The sequence below is a fragment of the Hippocampus guttulatus genome, chromosome 3 (genome assembly GCF_054856545.1).
Source record: "Hippocampus guttulatus isolate MCC_2025c chromosome 3, RoL_Hgut_1.0, whole genome shotgun sequence".
NCBI classification, from domain to species: domain Eukaryota; kingdom Metazoa; phylum Chordata; class Actinopteri; order Syngnathiformes; family Syngnathidae; genus Hippocampus; species Hippocampus guttulatus.
Genome location: NC_141263.1, coordinates 19,017,285 through 19,044,760, shown reverse-complemented (window position 1 = coordinate 19,044,760; position 27,476 = coordinate 19,017,285). Strand labels below are relative to the sequence as shown.

General features: G+C 41.0%; 1 protein-coding gene and 1 non-coding gene across 4 annotated transcripts in view; one reads left to right on the top strand and one right to left on the bottom strand.

Annotated features, from left to right (window-relative positions):
* mdga1 (MAM domain containing glycosylphosphatidylinositol anchor 1) overlaps window positions 1-27,476 on the bottom strand; it is a 148,641-nt gene that overhangs the window by 39,975 nt on the left and 81,190 nt on the right. For all 3 annotated transcript variants that reach the window (XM_086107280.1, XM_086107279.1, XM_086107281.1), the window contains 4 exons: window positions 12,274-12,470; window positions 10,324-10,456; window positions 3,349-3,618; window positions 650-979 (listed from right to left, as the gene is read on the bottom strand). In XM_086107280.1, the coding sequence (XP_085963406.1) occupies window positions 650-979; window positions 3,349-3,618; window positions 10,324-10,456; window positions 12,274-12,470 (930 nt within the window). The remainder of the gene's footprint in view (window positions 1-649; window positions 980-3,348; window positions 3,619-10,323; window positions 10,457-12,273; window positions 12,471-27,476) is intronic.
* On the top strand, window positions 14,677-14,758 carry trnas-cga (transfer RNA serine (anticodon CGA)). Its single transcript has one exon. It is a non-coding gene; the product is annotated as a tRNA-Ser (tRNA).

Here is a 27,476-nt window from a genome sequence, read left to right as displayed (position 1 = left end):
AACAATATAATATGATATGACCTGCATGAAAAGTGTGGTATTTTCGAAACATAATAATAAATACCAATCATAACACGAGGAACGTCCTATCTGACCGCAATATTCTCTGGTCGCTATGGTAACGTTTAAACGTGCCTTCAAAATAAGATACGCTGCAAATAAAAAGTGCATGAAAAATACGACTCACCATCGCCGCTTATTATGCAGAGTAGGCTTGGTGCGTGTGAATCTCCCGTTGAGATAAAGCCGTATTTGAAATAGGACTCCTGATACCGTCTATTAAATGTAGCCTTCTCTTTCTTGAAAGTCATCGGCTCCTCTTCTGTCTCCTGGCTGGGCCTTTTACCCTTCGCGAAAAAACCTTTCAAAGACGTTTGTTTTTTTATGCGGTAACCTATCACGTGACCAAGAAGCGCGCATTCACCTGCGTCAAGAGTAACATACTGATATGACAGAGAATACGGTAATTTTTCAAAATACAGTAAAACATCTTTCAGATTCCGAAATGAATAAAATGGAAGGAATGTAAGTTATGTATTCTTTCTGTCCACGGCCCGGCGGGTGGGGACCCCTGTTTTAACTGACAAGTCATGCAAATAAGAACACATGGATGGATAGGAGAAAAAAGCCCCCCAAAAAAAAATCTTACCACTGTTCTGGGAGATGTTGACATCCACTCGGAGCTCCGGCACGCTGCTGCCTGGGAAGTTTGCCACACAGCTATAGGTGGCCAAGTCTCGGAATTTCATGTCCACAATCTCCAAGCTGCTGGTGCCCGGCGCCATATCGGGATCGCTGCGCAGCAAGATCAGACTATCCGTGTTGAAGACCAACGCGCCGTTCTTGTACCAGGTGTAGTTGACCTTGTCCTGAGGGTTGGCATCGACGTGACACGACAGCTTGAGGTCTCGACCCATCTGGATGGTCTCGCTGTCCTTGTTGGAATCCGGAGTTATCTGGAAGGTCAGGTTGCTCATGGCTGGGTCAACAAAGGAAGAGGGCTGGTTAAATGGAAGCTAATTGAATCTCAGAGCATTGGGTGGAAAATATTTAACACTCTGTTTCTCACAAAATATAAAGAAAAGGCAGAATTAGGGCAATGTAAAATAAAAATGTTTTTCTGTCCCAATCTTTATCACGAACGCGGATTCTGAAGTTCACGGCTGACGCTGGCTCTGTGTTTGTACTATTTTAACCAATAGTTATCGGTTATTAGTGATGGAGCATATATTTCATGTGGCGTTTGCGCTGATGGGAGGGTGTACATCACAACAATACAAGGTATAAGAAGACTTGAATGAAGCGGTGATGGGAACTCAAGCAAGATGGCGATTTTTGTTTCCTGAAAAGTTGTCATTTTTTTCAGTATAAGGATTCCGGGCGCCGCAATGGTTTAGGTGTATGTGGGTCAGTGATTAATAAAATAGATTTAGCAATGATAAAATATGAACCAAATAAAGCAATGACTGATGGATTAAGGATGACTATATTTTAAAAAATAAATACATATGAATGAATTACAATTTTTGGAATACAGTTTTGGAATTTAAGGCTTTAGAGGCGAAAGTAGAATGTGGGACAAATGGTTCGAGGCATACGGATGATGCAAAAATGACTCAAAGCGACAAAAAGAGAAGAAAAAAGGTTATTAAAGCAGGAAGCGTGAGAGGGCAAGAAGGAAAATTGTGCGACATAAAAGGAGCCTTGCATAGAATAAAACAGAAAGTCGCCACGAGAGAGGAACAAAATAAAGGACAAAGAGTAACTCTCACAGTGTCACATTTAATTTTCACTTTCAAAAGCTACGCATTCCCCAGCTGATTTCAGCACTGAATACAAAACAGTTGTGTGCTTCCTTCCTTGAAGGGATCAAAAAGCAGCGAGCAGTTTAGGCCAGTTTGATTTCAGCATCTTTGAAGCCTGCTCGGAGATGCCGGCGAGAGTCACGGGTGAGGCACTGACCATATGTTTAACACGCACCTCTGTCTGGAGACGGTACTGCCAGTCTACTACGCACGCACGCTCAATATAGTGTGTGCGTGTGTGTACAGATTCGCACTGTTCTTACGCTTATGGGCACACACACACACACACACACACACACACGCAAAAAGTGTATATCTCATTTGCTGCCTTGTCACCTGTGTTGGTGGGATGACGCGTTCAGGCCGATTAGGTTTAACAGGAGAAAGCCATCAAGCATACATTGTCCGCGGTGTTAGCTAACACGGGCGAGACTCTCGCTAATTGCTTCCAGTCCGCTCCAAATAATTGGAGTGAATAAAGATGATTAAAGGGACTAAAAATAGCTGCAGGGGAGAAACAATGGAGGGCTTCTGTATCAACGGTGGTTGAGGGGTCGGGGGTTAGGGGGTGGGGGGTTGAACAAAAGAGGAATACTTAACCCGCTCATTCTGACATGATTCTCACCACTTTTCCATAATGAGGGATCAACTGCTGACATTAGAAATACACATTCAATAATAATAAGGGAGGCCTCATTTTATTATTTTTTAAATATAATGTATTCCGTATTTTCCACACTAAAAGGCGCACTGATTATGAGGCGCACCTTCAACGAATGGCCTATTTTGTAATTGTTTTCATAATTTGGGCGTACCGCATTGTAAGACGCAATCTACAATGCATCCACTAGATGGAGCTACGCTCAAGGAAACACCAACAGAATGATCAGATGACAGTAAAACTTATTTAATAACACAGCGACACAGTTCACTTTACCAACAGCAAGTTATAACATTGACTCGTTAACGTTGAACTCTCTTGCCGCTGCTCTATTTCCGTGTTCAACTGCGTAACCGATCGCCTTAAGTTTGAACTCTGCGTTGTCAGCATGTCTCGAGCAAGGAGCCATTTTGGGGTCGAAATATTACCGTAATGACCATACACAAGGCGCGTTGGATTTTAAGGCGCCCTGTGAGCTTGGCTGTGAGAAATTGGGAGGCTTTTAAGTGCGCCTTTTAGTGCGGAAAATACGGTACTATTGGAAAAGAAAACTTAATTGACATTCTCTTAAACAGGAACAAAAATACAGTACGGTTCAACCAACATTCAACCCGCGACCCTTGTGAGGATAAAGCGGATCGGACCGTAAATGGATGGATGGATGCATGGATGGATAAAGTCAGTGCTAACGTCACTGTTGTGGGCAGTCTTTCATAAGAGAGGGTTGTAATTTTAATTTTCATACACAGGCGTACAAGCGCTCAGCATAAAAACGGGTGCATTTTCATTTGTGTGCCGGGGCAAGTCTAGTTCACCATCTTTGGGACTTTGGAAGACCATAAAATAAATTTGGATGTCAATAATATCATGAATTATACTCACTCCTCACGACGACGTTGATGTTCTTACGGGCGGGGTTGCCCACATTGTTGACAGCGGTACAGTTGTAGAAGCCCGCGTCGGTCGGTGTGACGGCTCTCAGAATCAGCTGGGCACCGCGAACCTTGGCGCTGAGGGGAAGCGGTCCCGGATAACGTGACCAAATCACGGTCGGCGGCGGGAAACCTGCGGTAACTTCGCATGTGATGACCACATCCTGCCCGGGATCCGCCACCACCGTGTCGTTGACGGACAGCCGGACCATGGGCGGAGCTGGGAAGTGCCGCAATCATAGATTGAACTGTTAGTTTGGATTTACACTTCATACATAATGAATGATTTGATGATGAAACCTGATGAAATTAAAATGCTAATGAGGTTACCTTCAACACTTCAATACGGGAAAGGTATTTCTCACTGAGATTGCATAATGGTTGCAGCATTATAATTGATTCATCTCATCAATTTTAGGTGAAATTTCTGCTCTTACGCAAATTGCGCAACTCCAGTCGAGCTCAGGTTTAACACTGTTGTCGGCTCTCACAGAGTTTGGAGGAGATCGTGGAGGGAAAAAAAAACAGTCCCAACTCACGCCACATCACAGGATAATCGGTGAGAGACATGTGACAATATGGCCTTTGCTGATTTTGATCGAAAATTGATGAATAAAGTACCGGTAGTACAATTTAGCACAATAATCCATTTGTGTGTAGCACACAGTTTGACTTTATACTTGAGGAGGGGCTACAATATGCTTACAAAGTAATATTTGAGCTGACGGAAGGAGAATCTCGCATGGATTTAAAGCAGGTTTTTCGCAAACTGAGAGAGATGTAATCCTCCTCACTGAAGCCCCATTCCTCTAATATTTTTTTTTTCTTTTAATAGATCCACTCAATCAATCATTTTCAGCAATCGGCTAAATTAAACAGGTGCGCATCACTGAAAAAGCTTACAAAAGCTGCACATCTCCACTAAAAGCAAAAACGCATGCCACACGCACACAAGCTCTTACATGAATGACAAGTGTGCAAGTGAACATACACTAATGGCGTTCTTTTGGAGGTTTTTTTTGGGGGGGGTGGGTGAAGTGATTACAACGTCACTGGTGTAGCTTCAGCTACGTATCTCTATTTGTGGGTTCGAAAAGGGACTTCACCCTAAATCGGAGGCTCCTTAATGACTCCTGAGCGCCCCGTCCCAGAAATGCTTGCGGCCCCAGAAAGTCCGTTTTTGCCTCCCAGTCGATGCCTCATGTTTGGTTTTGATATTAATAATACAATAGTTTTGTATATTGCTTATTCATATTTATTGTATTTACAGAACATGATTTAGTTTTAGTTTAATGTGGACAAGATTTAATCCTTTTGGTTTTTGTGTAGACAGTACTTCTACTCAGGCTGGGATGTCTTTCTCAAAGTTTTCTTGAAAAATATATTTTTTAATTTCAGTTTAAAAGACTTACTGTATCATTGTTAAAGAACATTTATGGCACATAGAGGACAATAAAAAATTGTGGTCGTCTATAATGACGCGTTTTAGGAACAAAGGTTAAGGCATTGTCACTTTTTTGAACCAGCACCCAATGCAGTTTCACCCTCGGAATGACAAGCCTTCCCTGCTCATGTCACATTCAACACGGCAGAGGAAAACATTAACTCATTGGCAGCTTTCAAGCGACGACCTTAAAATGTCCCAGTCAAAAGTAAACAAAAAAAGATGGCTGACGGCCCACGATAAGGTACGATTTAATTTGTTTGTGAATTGATCATTTGACTTTTAGGAGCAGTCCGCACAACAAACAAAATCTATTTGGCAGAAAATGATTTTTACTGAATTACTCATCTATTTATCTCTCTCTCCCTCTACAGGTATCTATCTATCTATCTGTATATATATATATATATATATATATATATATATATATATATATATATATATATATATATATATACATACAGTATATATACTGTATATTTATGTATAGAGAGAGAGAGAGATTCTCTCTCTCTCTCTCTCTCCAGAATAGTGTATACAGGTATATTTATATATCTATATCTATATAGAGATAGCTAGATAGATATCTCTATATAGATAAAGACATATATAAAGAGATATATTTATATAGCTCTATCTAGATAGATAGATAGAAATATTTTCGATATATTTTTTTAGCTGGAGTCTGCTTGTGCTGCCCCTGCATATGACGTAGTGAGTACGTTCTCGACAGCGTCTGTTGCTGAGGACAACAGACGGGCTCTCCAAGCTTGAATTTATGATGGAAGAATGACGTGCCCACTTCTGTCCGTATATACACTCATTTCCATCCAAAGCAGAGAGGCTTGAGTCCAAATATCTTTTCCAATATGAACAGATTACATTGCATTTCCTCGTCTGAAGTCAAAAATGCGGTTTCTGGAACTGCGCACGTCCCCTACCACCCCAGGATGCCTGATACTTGGGAACATTGTTTTCTAAATGTTTACATTTACACAGTATTGTAATTATTCCTCCTAAAGGAGGACACACACACTCTCTCTCTCTCTCTCTCTCTCTCACACACATACACACAAGTCCGAAGAGTTTATTCATCCCCTCATCAATTAGCGCAACTCCTTCTCCACTATACCTTCCCAGTAATGTGTTGTTAAGACAAGTATGCAATAAATATGGTTCGGTCAATGGCTGCTAAATCCTATTGTGTGTGTACTGTTGAATTAAACACCGATGGGCAATCTATAGTAATTCAAGAGCACTGAAAAACAACATGTTTGTGTCATTAAGTAAAGTAATCGCTAAGCAGTGGAACAAATCTTGTAATGCAGTTTTGTCCATTCAGAGACTGGAGGGAGTCATTGTAAAGGATCTGCAGTTTTTCCTGAAGGTTGTGCCTGCGCTAACACAATCTGAGATTATGATAAAGTATTAGGTAAATCTTTCCACAGCTCTTCTTATACCTGTATTAGGGTGCTTTCACACCTGTAGTTCACTTCATTCGATCTGGATCAGTTGATAGGAGACTAGCAAGTGCTAAGCAATCAAAGCACAGAAAAAATGGAGCAACACGGGCATTTGTTGAAAACAGGGAAAAAAACAAAACACGAGTTTTAGCGTTCCTAAAAGCCTGAAATTTGAACTTTAACTTAAGAGAATGTTACAGCAAACAGTCTCCCTATTTTCAGAAGGATCCATGCAAATTTAAGGAGGTAGAAGAGCCCCGGCAAATATCCACCAGTATTTCATCCGATCTAGAACAATATATGAAAATGATCAACAATGTCCGATTCCACTGGTGATGGAACAAGATATTGCCGCTGAGCATGTGTCCGAAAACAAGCAGAGACCCCATTGCAGACTGTTTAAAGAATGCTTGTGGGTTTCTTGAAATTGACTTTCAATGTCAGCTTGTGGACCATACGCCCTGATTACATCAGCAGTTTGGTTGCCAATAAACACTCCATCACATAAATGGTCACCTCGTGCTCATTGGCCAAACCAAACAGAGTCATTCCAAAATACAAAAGATAAAAAAATAAGCCGCGTTACGTGGGAGGGGGAAAAAAACCACAAATATGTGAGTGAAGAGATAAGTGAATCAAGGAGGGGGAAGTGAGGATTTGAGAATTATAGCTTCAATTTCCTAGGGATGTGTGGGTGATGGCGACAGCGGGATCAGCCGCCGCTCGTCTCCAAACTAATGGGATTTGTGTGCAGCAGCGCACTTTACAAGCGGGTAACAAATGTCTCCATCCTCAACACACGTTCCCTTTTACTCGGGTCTCCATTTTCCCCCGCGTCACATTGTCAACACTTTACATAGTTGTTCTCTGCACCACAGGCTCTCCAGCCTCATATTCTTGCACACACACGCTAGCCATAAAATTAGGTACACCTGCACGGTTCGATCACCTCCGATACCGGAGCGACATCAAACCAGCCTGCGCTTTCAAGAAATAACCACGCTCAGTGTTTATTGATACTATCAGAGTGATATCCATTTAACAGGCCAGATAAAGCATTTACCATAGCCGTAAAAGAAAAGTGAATTGCTCATAATGTTGACACTAAAACAACGTAGCTTGATTTTAAAGAGACTACTACGACTGCTGTGTGAATACGTTTACTTTTGACACCAACTTTGTCGATGGAAATTAAAAAGGATTATATTCCGCAAATGACAGTCTACCTAATCGGAATTAGAAGTACTATTTTAAATACACGTTAGGTCATATTGACATGCATCATTGGCTTTTCTGCACTTCCACTGCACCTCTGTTCCATTTTTAAATAGTGTCTCAATCTTTCATGCAGGGAACCACGTTCGGCAACTTCGATTAGTATTCAAACTGGACCTCAAATCATCTCTGTGAAATCACATGATGTCTCCCAGCCAATCAGAACACACATGCAAGGATAATCATGAAACATTTATGGGGGTACCGGTAGCTCGGTCCACAAGGACTTGGTTTGTGGCAGCAGGGTTGAAGGTCCAAATTCCACTGAGAGGTTTTATTTCTTTTTGTAATGGAAAATTGGGACTGGAAAGATTCTTGTCAGCTTCTTCAGCTCGGTTTAAGTAACTTTAGGCAAGGCACTGAACCCACACGCCTCAAGGGTGTAATGCCTTTCTCTCCCTTGGTGTGTGTGTGTGTGTGTGTGTGTGTGTGTGTGTGTGTGTGAGAGAGAGAGAGAATTGGTCAGTTGCATGGTTTAATGCAAGGGGAAAAAAAACTTGCATTAAACCATGCAATGGACCAATTCACACACACAAAGCTGCTACAGCTTGAGAAAAATCGATCATGTTTTTAGAAGCCAGTTTGACTGTGAATGATTTAGAAGGAAAAAAAATCAATCGATTTTTATTCCCTAACCCAACTCTTTTTCATTATTAAAGCAATAAATAAATACCTATATCAGATCGAGACTTCTTTTTTTCACCCAGGGAACAAAATATTCACACAGTCTTTAAAAAGGTCATTGTTAAACCCACTGGAACTGTGTGGCTGACCAAAACAGTAGCACCTACTGAAACACGCATACAGTCTCCAGGTGAATTTTGAGTTCCCTAAGCAGTATTAAAGCTCACCTTAAATTGTATGGAGACAGTGACTTCAGTGCCCATTTTAGCCACACCCATAAGAAAATCAGGAAAACTAAAATGGTGAAAAACAGTTTCATCTGCACAACTAGCATATTACTTTCTTTTGACATGTTTTCAGTAATTATCTTCAAAGGTGTACTGTATATTGTATTTCGAAAAACAAATTTCCAAAATTTTTTGACAGAGTATTTTCAGATGGTACAATTAAGTATGTGTGGAGCTCGCTTAAAGTTAGTGTCATCCAAGTATTTAAACGGGTGCTCCATAAGGTGAAGAAGAGCAGAAAGTGCTCATCTGCCATTTCCAGTTGAAATGTCATTGACGTTGGTGCCAAGCTAATATTAGTTGTATCACTCAACCCCGTTCCAATTTTGTTCTCAGAACTTCTATTAGCGCTTTTCTATTAGCCAAACACAACATACCCCCCACCATCGCTCTCACTGTGTTCCCATGAGGGAGGCAGAGGATGTGGCAGCTGCCCTCAGTAAGTGGTAGGTCTAGGATTATGATTCCCAAAAATCAATCAACCCCCTTGTCCCTCCGCAGTGAAGCAGCAGTGATGTCGTGACCCAGTTGGGGCAATCCAATCCAAGCACGCACGGAAGCTCAGCGGGCAATAATAACAACTAAATATTAGAATGAAAACAACATCTTACGGGATCTCCGTTTCCCCCTTTATTAATGTAACTCATTACCGTAGCCTACTGTTTATTTTTGTTACTTTCTCATGTTGTCTCCTTTTCTTTTTTTCTTGTTTTTTTGAGGATGGGTCTTTAATATCCCACTTCCCACCAACCTGATAAGGGACTGCTATAAGTCTTGAGGGATAAAAATACAATATAATCCCCAAAAAATTCAAATGAGGACAATTTTACAGTCTGTACACTTAAGCACAATTTCAGGTTGGTGTAAAAACTAAATTAGTTCTCTTCATTTAAACAGAAAATGAAAAAAATGCTAATTTAAATGTTTTATATCATACAAAGCTACAGGCATACACTTTTGATGACACTCACAAATGCACGCACACACTGGCACACCAAGCAGCGTTTCCTCTCACGATGAAGCTGGGAAATTCAGACAGATTGGTTATTTTGGCTAACTACTCAGGGAGCTTTCATGCCAGTGAAGTGAATGTGTGTGTGTGTGCGTGTGTGTGTGTGTGCGTGTGTGTGTGTGTGTGTGTGTGTGTGTGTGTGTGTGTGGGCGCGTGCGTGTGTGTGTGTATATGAGAGGGGGGGGGGGGGAGAGAGAATGTGATGTAACCTGTGTTAGTTAATAAAACTTCTACAAATACTGCTGTTTGTGCCTAATCACGCGCTTTGGATGTTGTGCTGTACACAATGCAAATAACAACATTCTCTTGAACAGTGTAAAATGATGAACTCGTCTTGTTCGGGTAAGATACAGAGTAATATCAAAAGCAGAGAGTAGAACACAAAAAATCAATAAACAGGCAATCAAGTATAAAAAGAAGAAAAAAAAGCAGGGCTTTCCCTTTGTAGTGTGTCAGTTTGACCATAACGAGGCTGGCAGAGCTGTCAATGGCAATGTTGTTGCTGGGAGGCGGTGTGGAGATAGATCGAGCAATACGGACTGAATTGGAGATAACAGGCAACGTGACAACTGAATCGGAACTGATGGACCTGTGATGCTTTTTCAACAAGACGGGTTGACAAGTGGGCCCAGCGGTAGGCGGGCGAGAGGAGACACGGAGCAAATTTGAGGGGGAAGTGAGTGGGCAGAGGAACAAACACTGAATGAGGAGGATTTAACGGAGTTGGAGGTTGTAAAATAAAAAGTGGAAGGATGTGATCATCGAGAGAGGAATGTGAACAGCAACAAAGCATATGTTTGCACCTTGTGTTTTTACTTACACGTGCTGTTTGTCAGCCTGAAGGTGACTGACTTGTCTTCAATGTTACACACATTACGAACCGACACTTGGCAGGTGTAATCGGCAAAATCCTTTCTTCTCAGGTTTTTCAGCTTCAGGACCTTGGTCTCACCCTAAAGTGTTAAAGAACATTTTTTTTTTGAAAAGAAACACTTTTGCTGTTGATGCTGAACACGACTTGTGGAAAAAAACACATCTGTAGACTTCATTTGAATTTTTTCCCCCAAAGCATTTTGAACTCTTGACTGATTCTTTATGAGCTGTATTATGATAAACAGACACGCACAAACACATGTCCCAATTATTTCCACAGACTGATAAGACTGCCTCTGCAATGGCGGGTCTGTGTTCTCTCCACGATGTTCCCGACTGTTTTCCTACCCGCTGTGTTTGTTCGATATCATATAAGTGTTGACTGCAGATGCTGGGCTAATCAATTCTGAGCCAGTCTTGAAGCGTACTATACTCTGTTGCCAGGACAATTGAACTCCGGGGAATCTGTTTTGTGGTCGACTGATACTCTGTGAAACGGAGTAAAAAGGCTCCGTTGTGCTTGTCCTTTCAGACTGGGAGGTCATGCTTGAAGACTTGTTTTGTTTACTGCAAACTATTGATCAGTAACTGGCAGTGTGGCTTGCCTGAACCAATGGCGGAGGGTATAGTATGTTACTGTTTCTTAAAACAAAATCCAGCACGGTTGGTTGGTGAAGAGATATGATGGTCGTTGGTTTGGTTTTGTTAGTCCTTTGTGACTTGGTTGGATCATTCGGTAGATGCGGTGCTTGTTTGTTAGTTTGGAAGATTGTTTGGCACAGGATGTCTTGGTTTTGTTTGTCTGTAGGGACTCTGATATCGGTTGGCGAGTACAATTGGTAGATTTATATGGTGGTTCAAAGGTAGATAGGTAAGTCTATTGGAAGGTAGATGTGTTGCCCAGATAGTCACAGCTAGATAGGCACATAGGGAAATATGCTGGAAGGAATTTTGTTCTGATAGTCCGTCAGTAAGTCAAAAGAAAAGTCAGATGATGCGGACAGGAATGATGCGCTGATAATCGTAAGTAGGGTGGCGGTTGGAAGACTTGGAAGATTAGTGTGGTAGGTTGGTCAGATGATCAGAAAATTTGATTTGGAAATGAACAACGATGCCATTTATGTTGCTTGAATGGTCAGTCAATCGATGTTGGAGTCCAAACATGGCACTCTTGAGTTGGCATCCTCCTAAAAGGGCTCCACTAATTTTTCACTTTAATTTGTATGTTTTACCTTTTTTTTTGGTCATTCATGTCATGTAGACCCATTATTTGGCCGTTTTCAGCATTTTCTGTTGCTGGTCCCTCTCTTTGAAATGACCTCCCGCTGAATGTTCAGCAATTCCCCTTGATGCCCGTCTTTGACTCAGCACAAGACTTGATTTTTTGTTTTACAGTTTTTTGGGTTTTTTTTTATTTTTTTGCTTTCTACTTTCTTTGTGATTAATTTATTGTTTTATTGTTTGTTGTGTGAAATCTTTTTGCTCCCTGTAGAGCACTTTGTATACAGTGGTGGTTATTTTAAAGTGCTATATGAATACAGTTGAGTTGAGTTGGGCATTTTTGACAATGACATTCTTTGAAGGAGCATGTCGGTGCTTGACGGGTGCGCTATTTGGACAGCACCTATTTGCATTATCACCATTTCTATTTTTTGCGCCCAGAGGGGCAGCATTTCTGCAACAACCCTATGTTGTTCAGCAGAAATGTCAGCGCTGGTGGACTGTCTGCTCTAGTCACAGCTGCTTCCACTCAACCGGCAGGTAAATAAATGGGGAGTAGTTTGGTCAATTGTGCATCCATTCATTGGTTTAGCTGCTTTAATTGATTAGATGGTAGGTGGATAGACGCATTGGGAGATAGTTGATCAGCAAATACTGTACTGACAGCGCCTGGTACCTGAGTGTAAAGTGGCTCGTAGATGTCCACGCCGTTGTCTTTGCTTTGTTCGATGAGCATGTTTGCGCGCTTCCAGATGAAGCGAGCGGGCGGGTTAGAGTTGACGGTGCAGCGAAGGAAAACAGTCTTCTCTTGGTAGTAACTGCCCCGCACGTCACTGATCGTCTGGTGAACGGTCAGAACTGGTGTGTCCAGGTCTGAAAAATATGATACCAAATAAAAACGTGCCACTCATTGCCAAGGGAGAATATATTAAATCTGTATATCATTCAATTCACCAAACAGTGAAACTCCTCTACAACGAAACCTACATGGGCGAAAATACCCCCTAGTGTGAAAAGAATCTTCATGCATTAACACCACTCCCACTCTCCTGCCCCCCATACAACGAAAAAAAACCCTGTTGTGTTATACGAAATCTTTTTCTCTGCTCTTGCCTTGCGACGAGATTCACGACAACGAAGTCTAATCCAACAGCGACCTCTACTGATTCGTTCGGAAATGACAACAGCAACCACCACAATGGTTTACACATGCGCAGTAGTCCAGGAAGCATTTGTGATTGTTAGTTTCAGACGCAGCAAGAACATTGCATTGCTTAAATGGCTACAAAACGGGCCTTTGGATGTCAAGCAGCTAAGACAAGAAGAGCTCTGACACTGGAAGAGAGGGTAAAAGTGATAAAAATGAAAGACGGAGGAAGCAAAATACAATACATTATACAAGAAATTGATGTAAGTGAAAGTGAATGCTTATCGTAAATTTCAAAATGTCTTTCCCTTTATTTATTTCTACACTCTGTGTGTGTGTGTGTGTGTGTGTGTGTTTACATCTGAGATCAAATTTGCTACAGTGAAAAACTCCCTGTTGTGAAACATTTCTTGCTGCAAACATGATTTCGTTGTAGAGGAGTTTCACTGAAATAAGTATTGTTGTATTGACTAAAACGAAAACAAACAATTGCTCATTACAAGCATGTCGGACAAAAGAAATTAAAGAATTAAAAAGAAAAAGAAAACTGCATCACCGCCTAACACGGCAAATGTTCATTGTACACAAAATATAAAGACAGCAGAGATACAGACTCCAACAGGAAAGGATTGCATACTAGTAAACTACGAAATGGCCTTTCGGTATTTACAATGCAACGCGGCATGATGATGTGTTTCCCAAGTCATATCTGATTGGATAATAAACAGTGAATCAGAATTTGCCCTGTCCGACTCTTCATTGGTTGGCAATTGCGGCACATTTGTAATGCTTGGTCATGTATCGCAAGCGTGATGCATTGCTTTGTACGTGTAGGGATTTGGATTTGAAACAAACATTGCAACAACAATAAGACTACTAGATGTACCAACGCTCAATATTAGCATGTAATGCCGTTCAGTGAAGTCATCCAAAAAAACTTCAAATTCAAGCAAAACCTGAGCATGGCGTACTGTGAGTGACCCGGCTAAGCTGCTTACTCTAATACATCTTTCATACTAAAGTTGCTTTCGATCTGTTTGGCTGAGATTTTCCTCAGCACTCTCTGAAGTGTTCACCCGTTTTCCCTCACTTTCATCTCACCGCGGACGCCCTCGTTACGATAACGACAACATGCCGCTCGCGACAAAAGCCCCAGCGGGAGGCAACACAGCGCGACAGCACCGACCCCTTTGAGAGGCGATGCCAGCAACAGGCCTTCAAAAGCTGGGCGCTTATCAAAGGTATCTGCATGCCTTGTCTTGGCACTGCCAATGTATGACTGTGTGTGAAGGAGATCGAGCAAAAGAGTAGCGATGCACGCATACAACTTTGTTGACTTGGTGTTGGGGATCGTGTTCAGGAAGACTAGATTTTCGGTCATAGCCTGGTAGATTATTCGCAGTGTCGTTGCCGACCCGAATATCTCAAACAAGTGTGTGTGTGTCTGTGTGACGGAAGGGAAACAAGTGCTGTCAATCTGTCTGTGGAAGATTGACACATACAGTACACAAACACATCGAGAAAGTGGATTCTCAAGGAAATGACGTGATAGTCCCTAAACCCCACGTTATTTGATCGAGTAAGCTGTGAGTGGTAAATAAATGAATGTGTGCGGCCATGTAAATGTGTTTTGACTTACGACGACATTACTGTCGACATCAAAATGTGCTTTCTGGATAAAAGAGACAAAAATAATAAAATATTGTTGGGGTTTTTTGTTAACTCGGGAATTTTCTTTATCTGAAAAACAAATGGTAATTGTATGTGGGCTGTCACTTTTGTACCTCAGGTCCTCAAAGCGCTTCACACTGTTACCTCATCAACCAACTGATGACATCAGGAGCAACTGGGGGTTCGGTATCTTGCTCGACAAATGCTCAGGTTGGGAAAAATGGCCACTCTACCACTGAACCATTTCATTTTTTGCCAGCAGCTGTGATGGCCGAGAGGTTAAGGCGTTGGACTCGAAATCCAATGGGATCTTCCCGCGCAGGTTCGAACCCTGCTCGCAGCGCTTGTGTTTGTTGCAATCACAAAAACAGTGACTTTTTGCTTTGGTACGATTCAGTAAATCGTACCAAAAAATACAATCGAAAGGAAAAAAAATACAATGGCCATTCAACAGTGAAAATTTGTTTTTTTGAAATCAAATAACGTTTGTATTTAATAAAAAAAGATTCTAATACACGTACATTATTGTTGAGCCTTTCAAAATGATGCAAAATACCACCACAACAAACCTATTGTTAAATGATTATCTCTCTGGGTGTCAATCAAAACTGAACATATAGTAATTAGTTTTATTGTGGATCAGAATACTCCAACATTTCACTGTTGAGTTTGACATGAAAAGAACACTGAGCAAGCTCCAGCGGTGAGTCGAACTTTGGAGGTTTGTGGACCCGAGTAAACAGAAAGGCAAGATGAAACTGCAAGTGTACAGAAAAAAAAAACTATATGAAAGTTTAATGAAGCCTCTGATTTCCCCCCAGTCTTCCCTTTTACACACACAGTTTAGATCGCTTCCACTCCACCTGCTTTTGTTGGCTACAGCGTTTAATGTACATCTGTTTACTGTCTTACTGCATTTCATGCTCAGCCTTTTCCTGTAAGACTCATTCCAAAGGAAGGAGAGCCTCAACAAGGGGTGTTAAGCGAAGGAAAAATCTGACACACAAAGTTATGTCAGCGAGGCGGACTAAAACCTCAGCACCACGTCGTCAGTTATCGACAAAAGTTAAGGATTACACTTGACTTCTTTCACACAAGTTCATCTTTAAACGTAGTTCTTCAATAAGCAGCCTCTGTTTTTTTTTTCACTGAGCTCTTTTTTTTCCTTCGGTTTGCACATATGGAATTACACACTGTTAAATAATGCAAAACAGATGTTGCTTGTGCACACCAAGATACATCAAGATTTGTCCCACTTTTTGAAATGATCTTAAAACCGTCTTGCCCGCTATTCGTGGGTGCCGCGAGGAAGAAATGTCATTGTACAGGGAAATGTGTCCTTAAAGGCAAGTCAAAAGCCCCCAGTCAATTGCTTAAAAAACAAGATGCCCTAAGCATGATTAGCGATTTGTTGATTTCAAGCTTGAGACGTCGATAAGGAGTAGTGAAGTTTAGTCGTCGACTAGTTGAATAATTGGTTCCACTCCGCGTAGGAAGAAGTAAAACACGGATTTTATTTTGTGCGCACTCAGCAACTGGTCTGGTGACCACGTTACCTTTAACGCAAGTGAGCGGGAACATAGAGTTAATCTTTTAGCTTATTTGGAAGCTATTCCTGTCCTTGTCGTTTGTTTTGTGGTGAATGAGAGTGAGAGATGTTACATAAACACTCGACAAACCCAGATGCTACACTATTTGTTTGGGCTTCAGCAAGGTTGGCTAATTGGCTATTGTTCCGTTTCACATCACAATCAGGGAGTCCGTTGCTCAGTCCAACAAGGCATCCGCCACATTCGTAAGGATTTGAAGCTGAAAATATTGAAGAGGATGAACATTTACCATTGTTGACCAAACTGTTTTAATCCGAGCAGTTTTCTATTGGAGGCTTCAGAGAATCTGGCCACGGTTCAGCAAGTGTGCCTTTGTAACAAGTCAACTGTGTTTTTCTAACAAGTTGACCTCTGCAGCTCACCTCCACCCGCCTTCGTAACAGAACAGCACCTCCGAGCCACCAAATCCTCTTTGATTTCCAATATCATGTTCTGTTCCCTAATAGCACGCAGGGAGTAGACGGCCATTAACGGAGCAAAGAGAAGATGACAGGCTCCATTGAGTGAGAGTGTGTCATGGAAGAGAATTAGACCTGGTGTGTGCACTATGCGTGTATGAGTGGTGAGGGGCGATTATGTGACTGAGACGTTTAGTTGCTATCGTCCAACATGGAGCAGCAAATGTGCGTGTCTGAGTAAACACTTGATTGGGTCGTGATTCGCTCAAGGTCACTGCACAATTCCTTTCAATGAGTTTTCCTCCTAATAAGCAAGATAAAAAAAACACACACATTTATGATAGCAAAATGTATTAGCACTTGATGGGGAGCTATTTTCACCCCAGTTAGTAAGGATCGTGCCGCTCAGGATGATATGATGTGCAATGCAAGATGTATATTATAGATGTATTTAATTGCAGCCAACTGTCTCTCTTTAGCTCCTCTTAGAACAGTGGTGGGCAAACTACGGCCCGCGGGCCGAATCCGGCCCGTTGGTCTTTTTAATCCGGCCCGCCGAAGGTTGGTCCACAATTAAGGTTCGATGTGAATGATTGCATTCATTTCAATTGGACTTGTAATGACAGGCATTTCACCGCCAGGTGGCGCATTGACTTGAAGTTGCAGAACACGGGGGGGGCGGGGCAATCTTTTCGACCACCTAGTACCTCTGTATCGCTCTACTTCTACTGGTCTGATCACAACCCATCTGCAGCGATGCACAGGCTAAAATAGGTCATCAACAACACTTTTGTCATTTAAAAAAAGTATATTAATACCGTACTTTCATGCTTTTGTTCTGTTGATGTTTGATATGGACTGTCAACAAATGCAGTTTTTTTTTAATTACCATAGCTCGTGCTGACCTGGCCCTTCTGTCAAATTTTAAAAGTCAATGCGGCCCCCGAGCCAAAAAGTTTGCCCACCCCTGTCTTAGAATGTAAAAAGTGTGTGATAAATTTTACCATCCAACCATCCATCCATCCATCCATCCATTTTTGAATCCGCTTATCCTAAAAAAAAGGGTCGCGGGCGTGCTGGAGCCTATCCCAGCTGTCTTCGGGCAGTAGGCGGGGGACACCCTAAACTGGTCGCCAGCCAATCGCAGGGCACACAGAGACGAACAAACATTGAGATTCACAATCACACCGAGAGAAAATTTAGAGTATACAGCGAACCTGCCATGCATATTTTGGGAAAGTGGGAGGAAACTGAAGTACCCGGAGAAAACCCACGCAGGCACGGGGAGAGCATGCAAACTCCACACAAGAAGGCCGGAGCCGGAATTGAACCCTGCACCGCTGCACCTTGAGGCTGACATGCTAACTCATCGAACACCATGCCGCGTGTTAAATTCATAATCATTTGAATTGAGTGTTTTGTTTACACTGCCAATCGATTTGCTTCATTGCTGTGGATCAACAAACTTGATTGTATTTCTAAATTAAAACTAGACCAGTTTTTTTTCCCTCTCCACGATTTATTTCCTTTGTCGTTGATCAGCAAACTTTATTTAATACTGAATTCATGAATAACCCTTAGATTGTTGGCACATACCGTCATTCCACTAATGAAAGGAAAAAAGAAAGACAGTGATTAGTTGATTCAAATATACACGGGCAAAAATGTGTTGAATTTCCTCAATTTTACTTCATCAAGTGGTTGCACGAAATAATCGAAACTATCATTTCGATCCAGATACATTTTTGAGTAGACTGAAATTTATCTAAATTCAGATGATTGTCTTGTGTGCAACCACTTGGCAAAATACAATTGAGTAACTTGAACACACCATTTTTCTTTCAGTGTATATATTTGATGTTGATCATTCTATTTCATTTCCAGTATATCCTATGGGAGGAAGGCTTTGGTAATTCCACAACAGGTAGTCTGTTGGTTAGCATGCCTGCCCTACAGTTCTGAGGGATGTTTGAAATCAGGTCTCTGGCCCTTCCCTGTGAAGTTTATACATTCTACCCACACATGTGTGGGTTTTCTAAGGGTACTATGGCTTCTGTGCACATTCAAAATTATGTATTCCATCCATCCATCCATTTGGCTGGTCAGTAGTGGCTGTATCTACTCTCTCACAGTTCACCGGGATAGGCTCCAGCTCAACTGTAAGACATGTGGACAAGCAGTACGATGAATAGATGGACACTGTCCTGGAACAGATTGTTGTTGACCCAAGAGGTTCTGCTGTACAAAGTGATATGACAGCTGAGAAGGCACAGAATAAAAATACTCAGCTGAATAACAGCAGTCAGCCAATTCTTTCTTTAATGCCATGTGTAAAAAAATACTTTATTATGCGTTACTGACCACACACACACACACACACACACACACATTGACAAATGATCATAAGGGCACTCGCGCACAATTGTGCCAGCAACCAGATGCAAAAAAACCAAAACAACCATGCAGAAGACTGTGCCTACAGGGAGGCTGACTTGCCATTTGATCCAGCTTCTAGTTTCATCAATTATTCAGCATCCTTCGCGTAGACATTGTTCTAAAGATGCCATGAAACATGCACAAGGCTCACATTTGGAAATAACAAGAGCATTGCCTGTGTTTAAAAGGTGGAGCTGAGGAGTAAAGATTGATATTTTTTAAAAATTGGAATCATTGCCTCCCATGCTTCGCAGAGCTTAAGAATCATGTGGCTCTTTTTTGTTCGCTAATGTGATTAATATGAAAGTGCCTTCATTTACCGGATTGCTTATTTTAAGAACATGAATAACCACAAATCAAGTACCCAGAGAAACCCACGCAAACCTGGGGAGACCATGCAAACGCCACACAGGACTTGAGTGGGGATACACAACCTTTTGATTGTGATGCAGATGTGCTAACCACTGCACCACCGTGATGCATTCTGAAATTATAATCATAAAAGTGAAGGCTAGACAGCACTGAAATGTAAATTCCACGCGTTAGCTTAATAATGCATATCTGCCACAGGGTGTACAATGTGTAGCCTGCATATTACAGAAAAGTGAGTTACTGCCTGCAGAGCATTCTAATGATATTGCGACTTGTTCTCCGCATGCATGTGAATCACAGTGACCTGCAGTTTAATAATGGCATCATTAATTATAAAAAAAAATAAAATAACTAGTGTTTTAGTCCGTTGCATCACTGCGGCGTGATTGCGTAAGATTCCCGAGCTCACTTCGCTGTTAGCCACAAACATTATTTTGCCACTGTGAGAATAAGACATTGCATCATGTGGCAGATGGCTTGTGTTCACAAAAAATGTTTCTAAATGACAGTCATGGAGGGCTGCAGGGGGAACGGTAAGCTTTTCTGTTTAAAGGAGGTACTTTTTTTTTTTTTAATTAAAAGAAACCACCGCATCCAAGGAAAAACAACCTACAAGGTATGAATCGTGTGCACTTGCGGGCACACTCAAAGCCTGTCACCTGCACACCTCTGCAGCCTGGGCTAAAAATGACAAATGTGAACGCTGTTCTATTTTTATGAGTAATGCACTGACTGTGACATGAAATGGAAATGGCCAATTAGGAACCAGCGTGAAGTAGGGCGTTTGCAACCACAATGCAGTTAATGGACAAGCTAGCATTAAGTTTAGCTTCTATTTCTTCTCCTTTGACTGCTTTTTCCTGATGTTTGTGTTGTCAATGCCAATTGTGGAGGTATCGTTGTTAGGGGGTGTGTTGTGTTGGTCATCGTTAGTCCACCACACACACACACACACGCGGTAAGAGAAATGAAAACATGGTTGTCAATTTTTTCCACATCCTATGGGGTGTCTTCATTTTTAAAAAATAAGGTGTTGAAAATTTGTATACATGTACCCCATTTAAGGCTTTGTTTAAAGGGAACCAATAAAGTCTTGTGCAGACACAATTTACTCTGAACCGACGTCTTACGTACAAGACATAATTATATGCGGGTCTGCAATGAGCCTGCAAATGTCATTAAACATTAATGGCGGAATGAATTATCCTAGGCAATAAGACACTCATTTGGGCTTTGTTTACAATGAGTGTTGCAGTGTCGCAGCACAGCGTCAGGAGGGTATTGACGAATAGCGCAGGGAAGAGTTCAGCCTCTCAACCGGAGGTAGGCAACGTCTGTCCTTTCAAGCGGCAGCAGCCGAAACAGAAGCAGCCACAACATCCTCCATGGGGATCTAGAATCCATCTCCGAAAAAATAAGATGTGCACTCTAATTCTTGATCCTTTGTATCTTTTGAATACAGCATTTTACAGGAACGTTATTAAGACGCCTGGGAACTATTGTACATTGCGAAGAAAATGTGTTCTTTCAAAAAAAAGAGTGCAAAAATCTCTCACTTTTATGAGGAGGATGTGAAAATCGACGTGATTGAAAATGATCATAGCCTGAAACAAACGGAGATAAAATAAAACATGAAACTCTGTTCCATCGAGTCCGGCCCGCTAGAGTGTGAAACAAGAAAATCCTGGCATGTGTCTATAAGTCATTTCGGAAGTTATCACGAGAGGTGCGTAGAGAATAAAAGATGACCTCCTAACACTGTCTGTGGTCATAATGACTTCTGGGTCAAAGTGTAACCGCCGGGATCCATACGCCTGCATTATTACACTGTATCCACTGTTTTGATGGCAAGATATAGGAACAAATTATATTGTGTAATATCTACTGTGTGTCCAGTACAGTATTTTTACTTCAAAAGAGAAAGGGATGTGCGCATGATAACGTATACACACAAAAGTTAGGTGCAGTTTGAATTTGTGCAATCTTGGAAAAATTTGCATCAAAATGATGAACCGCTATGAATGTGTGTGTGTGTGTGTGTGTCTGTTTTTAATAAAGATAGTAATTCTCAGTTTGTATGAATTCCTTACAGGGCAGTAAATACAAAATCTTAAATATGAGAAACATTTATCAGTATGACGCAGTACACAACAATTAAATTAACAACAATCAAAAAAAAAATTCATCATATATTGAAAGTACACATGTGTACTTAATGAAGTGTCCGGTACACACCAGCTGATTATATGCATAAAGAGGATGGGACACCCGGACAACAGATCTACGAGTTAGTGTGATTTTAAATGGGACGACTTGCTTTATAAAATAATAGATCATGAAAATCAGACAACGCTTAATTCCTGCACACTTATGTCATCATGTTTTGATGTACATTGTTTTTTGGGGGGGTTTTGTACCGCGTGAGCCAGCGTGAACCACGGTGAACTACTAGCAATGGTGGGAAGGAGGAAAAAAAAAAGAGAAATCATTTTATAACTCCCTGGGAGTATATTCAATTGTTTTTTTTATTATCTTATAGCTAACGGGTCAAAAATACAGTAATTTTCACCAAGATTTAAAAAAAATTATCTTCGAAAACATTGCCAAACAAGGAACTTTAAAACCCAGCTACTTACAAAATAAGCACTTATTTGTCAGCACCAGCAACACATGTAAGTACAATTTGTAGACAAGGGGCCAAAAATCAGTCCAGCATTTATTGTTAACCAAAAATATAGAGCTCGGGCTGCACGCTATGTGTGGAATGACTCGTCCCAGCTATCCCCCTTTGCCCATTAAAAGATTATTTATCATGACAGCTATTGGCGATTCAGAAGTCCCATTAAGAATTAATTAGCTGTGGACAACATGAGGATTTACTTTGAGGCCCTCGAGCACCGTCGAAGGTCGATATCAAACTACGGAGCTGTATTCTTTTTAGATGCCAAAACAATTAACTTGAAAACTATCTCTGAATAATAGGCTAGCAATGCTCAATGAGGACAACGGTGGCTGGATGTGCGAGGAGACTAAAAATGCATCGGCTACTTGTAGACAGCTACAATACATCGAGCCCACCGTATACGTGTCAATTGTTTATCACACTATGTACAGTATATATAAGACCATTCGTCTTAACCATGATATTAGACTAGATTTCATTGATCAATTAATGAACACAGCTGTGCATCTCTCCACAGAGAATGATTCAATAGGATTTTTTTTTTTGTAAAGATTAGATTCAGTTTGAGTAAGCAAGATTACGATTCCATGTTATTTAGTACCCATGACAATTTGACATTTCGGTCCAGATGTCAGCAAGAATAATGAAAGTGGACACACACATGATTGGCTCCCGCGGGGCACATAAGATGATGTGGGGGGCCGGATCTGGCCCCCAGGCCTTGACTTTGACACCTGTGGCCTAAACTATCCAAGTTAATTGAATTCAGAGAAACAACAAATCATCCGCAGCGTCAAACCAATTTGTACATCTTTCACAAAAGCCGATTCGATACGATTCACGGATGCAACGATTTTAAAATGTAACGATTCAGTATATCAAATGAAAATTTGTTTTCCGATTCTCATAGTTTTTGTTTGTTTGTTGTGTTTTTCTTTTGTTTGTTTTTTTTGTTACATCCCTCATAATTAATGGTTGTTTTTGATAAGAGATTCTGTGCCATTGTGTGGATGGAGCTCAACTTCCCAAAGCTCATGTTGTCCCTCTTTCGACAGCACACTCATTAAGACCGACTCATCACTTCTTCTTGTTGCACCCATTTCCAACAATTAATTCATTGTTGTGCCCGTCAAAATAATCATCACAACTCTGCACAAAACTCAAGAAATTAAGTACCGTAGTTTAAATCCTTGTTTTTAACATTTTTTTTTCTGTTTGAAAAACATTCTAAAATAGTAGTGGGCTATAAAACGCTGATGTGTCTGAAAAAAAATGAGGAATTTACTTGTCTGATTTTGTTTTGCTTTGCAAAAGTACGATATAGATTTTAAAAAATAACTCCTTTATTATCAGTAATATTGTAAAAAATATATAAATTTATTGTCTACTCTTTCTCTTAAAACAGATTAACATCCACAGCATTGTTGGCATCATCGTGACTCTTCACTTTTAGCGTAAAAACTAAATGGTGCAGCAAATAGTGATGTATCAAATGACCCAAACACAAGGAAACAAAAAACCTTTTCACCTGCCGTTGACACAACTCATCCCATGAGGGACACTGTACATCAATGGAACTCAGGCAGTGACATCAATATTGATTTTATGCAATATTCAGCTTTTGTCCCCACGCTATTTTTTACAGATATATCATCCTGCTGACAAATGTTTCTAATATTTTGGTGTTACAAAAGAGGCGCAAAATATTAAAAAGACCACGATCTTGCTTCCTCCCTGTACTCGTACTGAATACTAAAGGCGGACGTATTCCCACCAGGAGGATACCTTCATTCAAACATCATCCACGACTTTGTTCTCTGTGTATTTCACTACATTTTTTGACACTTGGATATTTTTTGTGTGTCTCATGGCCCTCTAATCCTCCAATCTCTGGCCCCTCCATCTCCATCCTCATCCTATTTCAATTTTTCTATCTGTGAGAATGCCCTGAGGCACCTCCCATACTTTATAACGCCGCCTTCATTACCCAGCCCCGCTGCAGCTGGCCATAAACGGAAGACTGAAGATGTGGTAGCAGGGAGGCCTGCACTAGAAAAAGGATAGCATTAGGGGAAAGGAGTGGGAAGGGTCAAAATACACACAATGAGTCAATTGTGGAGGCAATAGTAAGGATGGATTTGGGGCTTGAGATCTACTCTGAGTAGAAGGCTGATGGCGGGGGGGTGTAACAGAAGAGGGGCAAAGGCATAAAAGCCTTAGCTGGAAGTTATTGGAGATGGGAAAAAATGGCCTGTTGCCATAAAATCATATTAAAATTGTCTTGGCCTGATGGCATTGATGAATCCAGATGGCCCCCTGGCGGGGTCTTTGACATGGGGGAGTCACATAATTTGAACAGCTTTCCGACATTCGAGGTCGGCCAAAAGTGTAAAAGAAACGAAAGATCCATTGTTGATTGTTTTGTTTCCATCTGGTTGAAAGTACCGGTAGTGTTTGAGCCTATTGAAGGATAGCAAGCGTCGTTCAATAATGAGTTTAACCCAGGGGTGTCAAACTCATTTTTGTCACGGGCCACATTGTAGTGATGGTTTCCCTTGGAGGGCCCTTTATGAATTTTGGGAAACCAAGTAAATGTTTAATCACCTCCACATATTACATACACACCGCACAATAAATTGATGGATAACTAGTTTTAACATCAGAAGTCAAGAATAACAACCGTTATTGTGGATTACATATGACAATTTGGAATTTTGGTTCAGACTTTAGCAAGTATCATGGAACTTGACATGCTTGATTTGCTTTCGCGGGCCACATAAAATGATGTGGCGGGCCAGATCTGGCCCCCGGGCCTTGACTTTGACACCTGCGATTTAACCCTTCTAGGGACAGCGGTTACTACAGTGGACAGCTTATCCTGTTCTCAGGTTACAGGGTGCATGAACGGGTTAACAAATTTATTTATTTTTTTAAATCTTAGGAAAAATGCAACCATTCAACACAAAAACTTGATCAACCCCGACAAGTGCAAAGGGTGTTGCTTTTTGTTTATTTTTGGATCTGAACAGAATTAACCCATTTAATCCCACCGGTCACATTTGTGAAGGACAACAATGATTTAATTGACAGGGCTCAAAAAAAAATTTTTATTACTGATTACTTAAAAGGGCTACCAATGACACCTGATTATGACTGGGAAAAAATTGGGATTAAATGGGTTAATTTCACAAAACATTGCAGAAAGAGCATTTTATTTAATAGTTTTGCTGTTTCATTAATGATGTTCAGTCATCTACAACTAACATCTTACATCATTGTTCAAAAGGTAACAGACGGCCACAGGAATAAAGAAAATTGCCTCCCGCCAATGATATTTTCAGTTTTTGCCATTTCAGTCACAATGTGGGACACTTCCCTTCCACCCCAAGCCCCATTTATCTCGTCTTAATGTTCTATTTATGTCTCTCTCCATGCCCCAAATATATATTTTTTTGTCTTGGCTAGAACTGTTTTTCTTACCCCAGAAAATATTTTAACAAATAAAGTTACCCGATGCCCTCTGTGAACAAAGAAGTGCCACTAAAAATGGAACATAAATTGTTGTGGGTGAGTCTCAGAGCAGGTTTGAAAGACCAATTTTAGTCCAAGTAGTACTAATTATTAGGGTTGGGCATTACTTGAATTTGAGCGATTTGATCAAGTATCGAAACTATGGACCGATTGATAATCGACGCACAACACTTAAAAGCATCTCTCATCTGCGCTTAAATGATTTATTTATTTCCTTGCCCCATGACAGCCACTTCCGAAGTTTTTCCTTTGGTCTTTTCAGTAACTTTAGATTTTTTTTTTTCTGATACAAATAAACAACAACAAAACGCAGCTTCAATCGCGTTGCACTCTAATGACTTGGCATAGGTAATAAATAGGAAATGACAAGACAAGAAATGAAACAAAAAAGTTCACCTTGCCCAGTTGAAATTCGAGCTCATTTTGCTCTCATTGCACTCCAACACATCATCAATAATTGTCCCAGTGGGTCCATAAATTCCAGTAAATTGACCTCATTGCTGTGCAAAAAGGCTGCCTGAAATATGATCACGTATATTGACCGGCGGACAGGCCGCGTTATTTGCTGCCACGTCATGGCTGAGGCCAATTTAACATGTTTTAATTCCCTTCATTAAATGTTCATTAAAATTAATCTCTGCGTCATGCTTCTCTGCAAAGCTTGGTGATACAATGTTGGATTTTTTTTTATGATTCACACTGATAAAAACAACTCTTTATTCATTTCTGTGATACACAATATAAAATTTAAATGGTGACCTATTTGAGAAATGTGCTGAAAATTCAACTTTTTCAGATACAAATATTCAAGTAGCAATCAATGACCGTCTCACAAATTGATCTTACGTGTTACAAATGCAGAGTAAAATATTTCCGCACGTCTGTGAAGATGTAATCACCATAGAGGCTGTTTTTCGTTAGCTGGGAATGGAGCCTTTGTCAAGGTGGGAGAAATTATGAACAGTTCAATCAAATATTTCTGGTATGATCTGCAGAAAGCTCTGCACATGAGATTCCCTCATAATCTTTCTTATTTGTATAGTGTTTCTGCAAAGACGCATTGGGCAAATATTGACACATCAAGATGTGTCATAATCCAAAATGACTGAAATATAAACCATAGGTGCAGTGCGAGCAAGGGTGTGCATATTTATGCAGCCAGGTTAAAGTGTTTTTTTTCTTTTTTTCATTGAGGTGTACAGATTATAGGTCTCACTCATGTTGAATTTCTTTTATTCTCGAGATGGGCTGCCGACCCCCGAGAGGAGAAGCGGTTTGGGTACCGTCATTGATGGATGGAAGATTTTGGTCAACAGCCAACAGCCAACTGCCATTAATTCAGGGAACGTACATATCTTTTTCAACATTTGGTCTGAGTCAAGCCCCACTTAATTATGGGAACCGGCATCTAAAAGGAATCCTCATACCTCGTGGCCATCAAAAATGTTGAAAAATTGAGGGGTGGTATTAGTCACCTCCCAATGGCACAGTGATCATTTTTCAACCACACCGTGTCTTAGATAAGTAAGTCAGCTCGACTTCTCACAAACAGATTGAGATGATGCAGGATCCGAGCACTCGAATCAAAACAACCATGTATTAGATTTTTAGATACATTTGTGAGACAGTACATTGAAATGTTCCATTTCAGAAGTTGCAGAAGTACACAATTGTCTTTTAGCTTAATTGAGAGCATGCATTCAGTCCGAAGTATACATAAAGAATCAGTAATTACAGTCGACTGACTACCTCTCCAAACATCCATCCATCCATTTTCCGATCCGCTTTATCTTACAAAGGTGTGCTGGAGCCTATCCCAGCTGTCTTCGGGCAGTAGGCAGGGGACAACCTGAACCGGTTGCCAGCCAATCGCAGGGCACACAGAGATGAACAAACATCCGCGCTCACACTCACCCCTGGGGACAATTTGAAGTGTTCAATTAGCCTGCCATGCATGTTTTTGGAATGTGGGAAGAAGCCGGAGTACCCGGAGAAAACCCACGCAGGCACGGGGAGAACATGCCACACAGG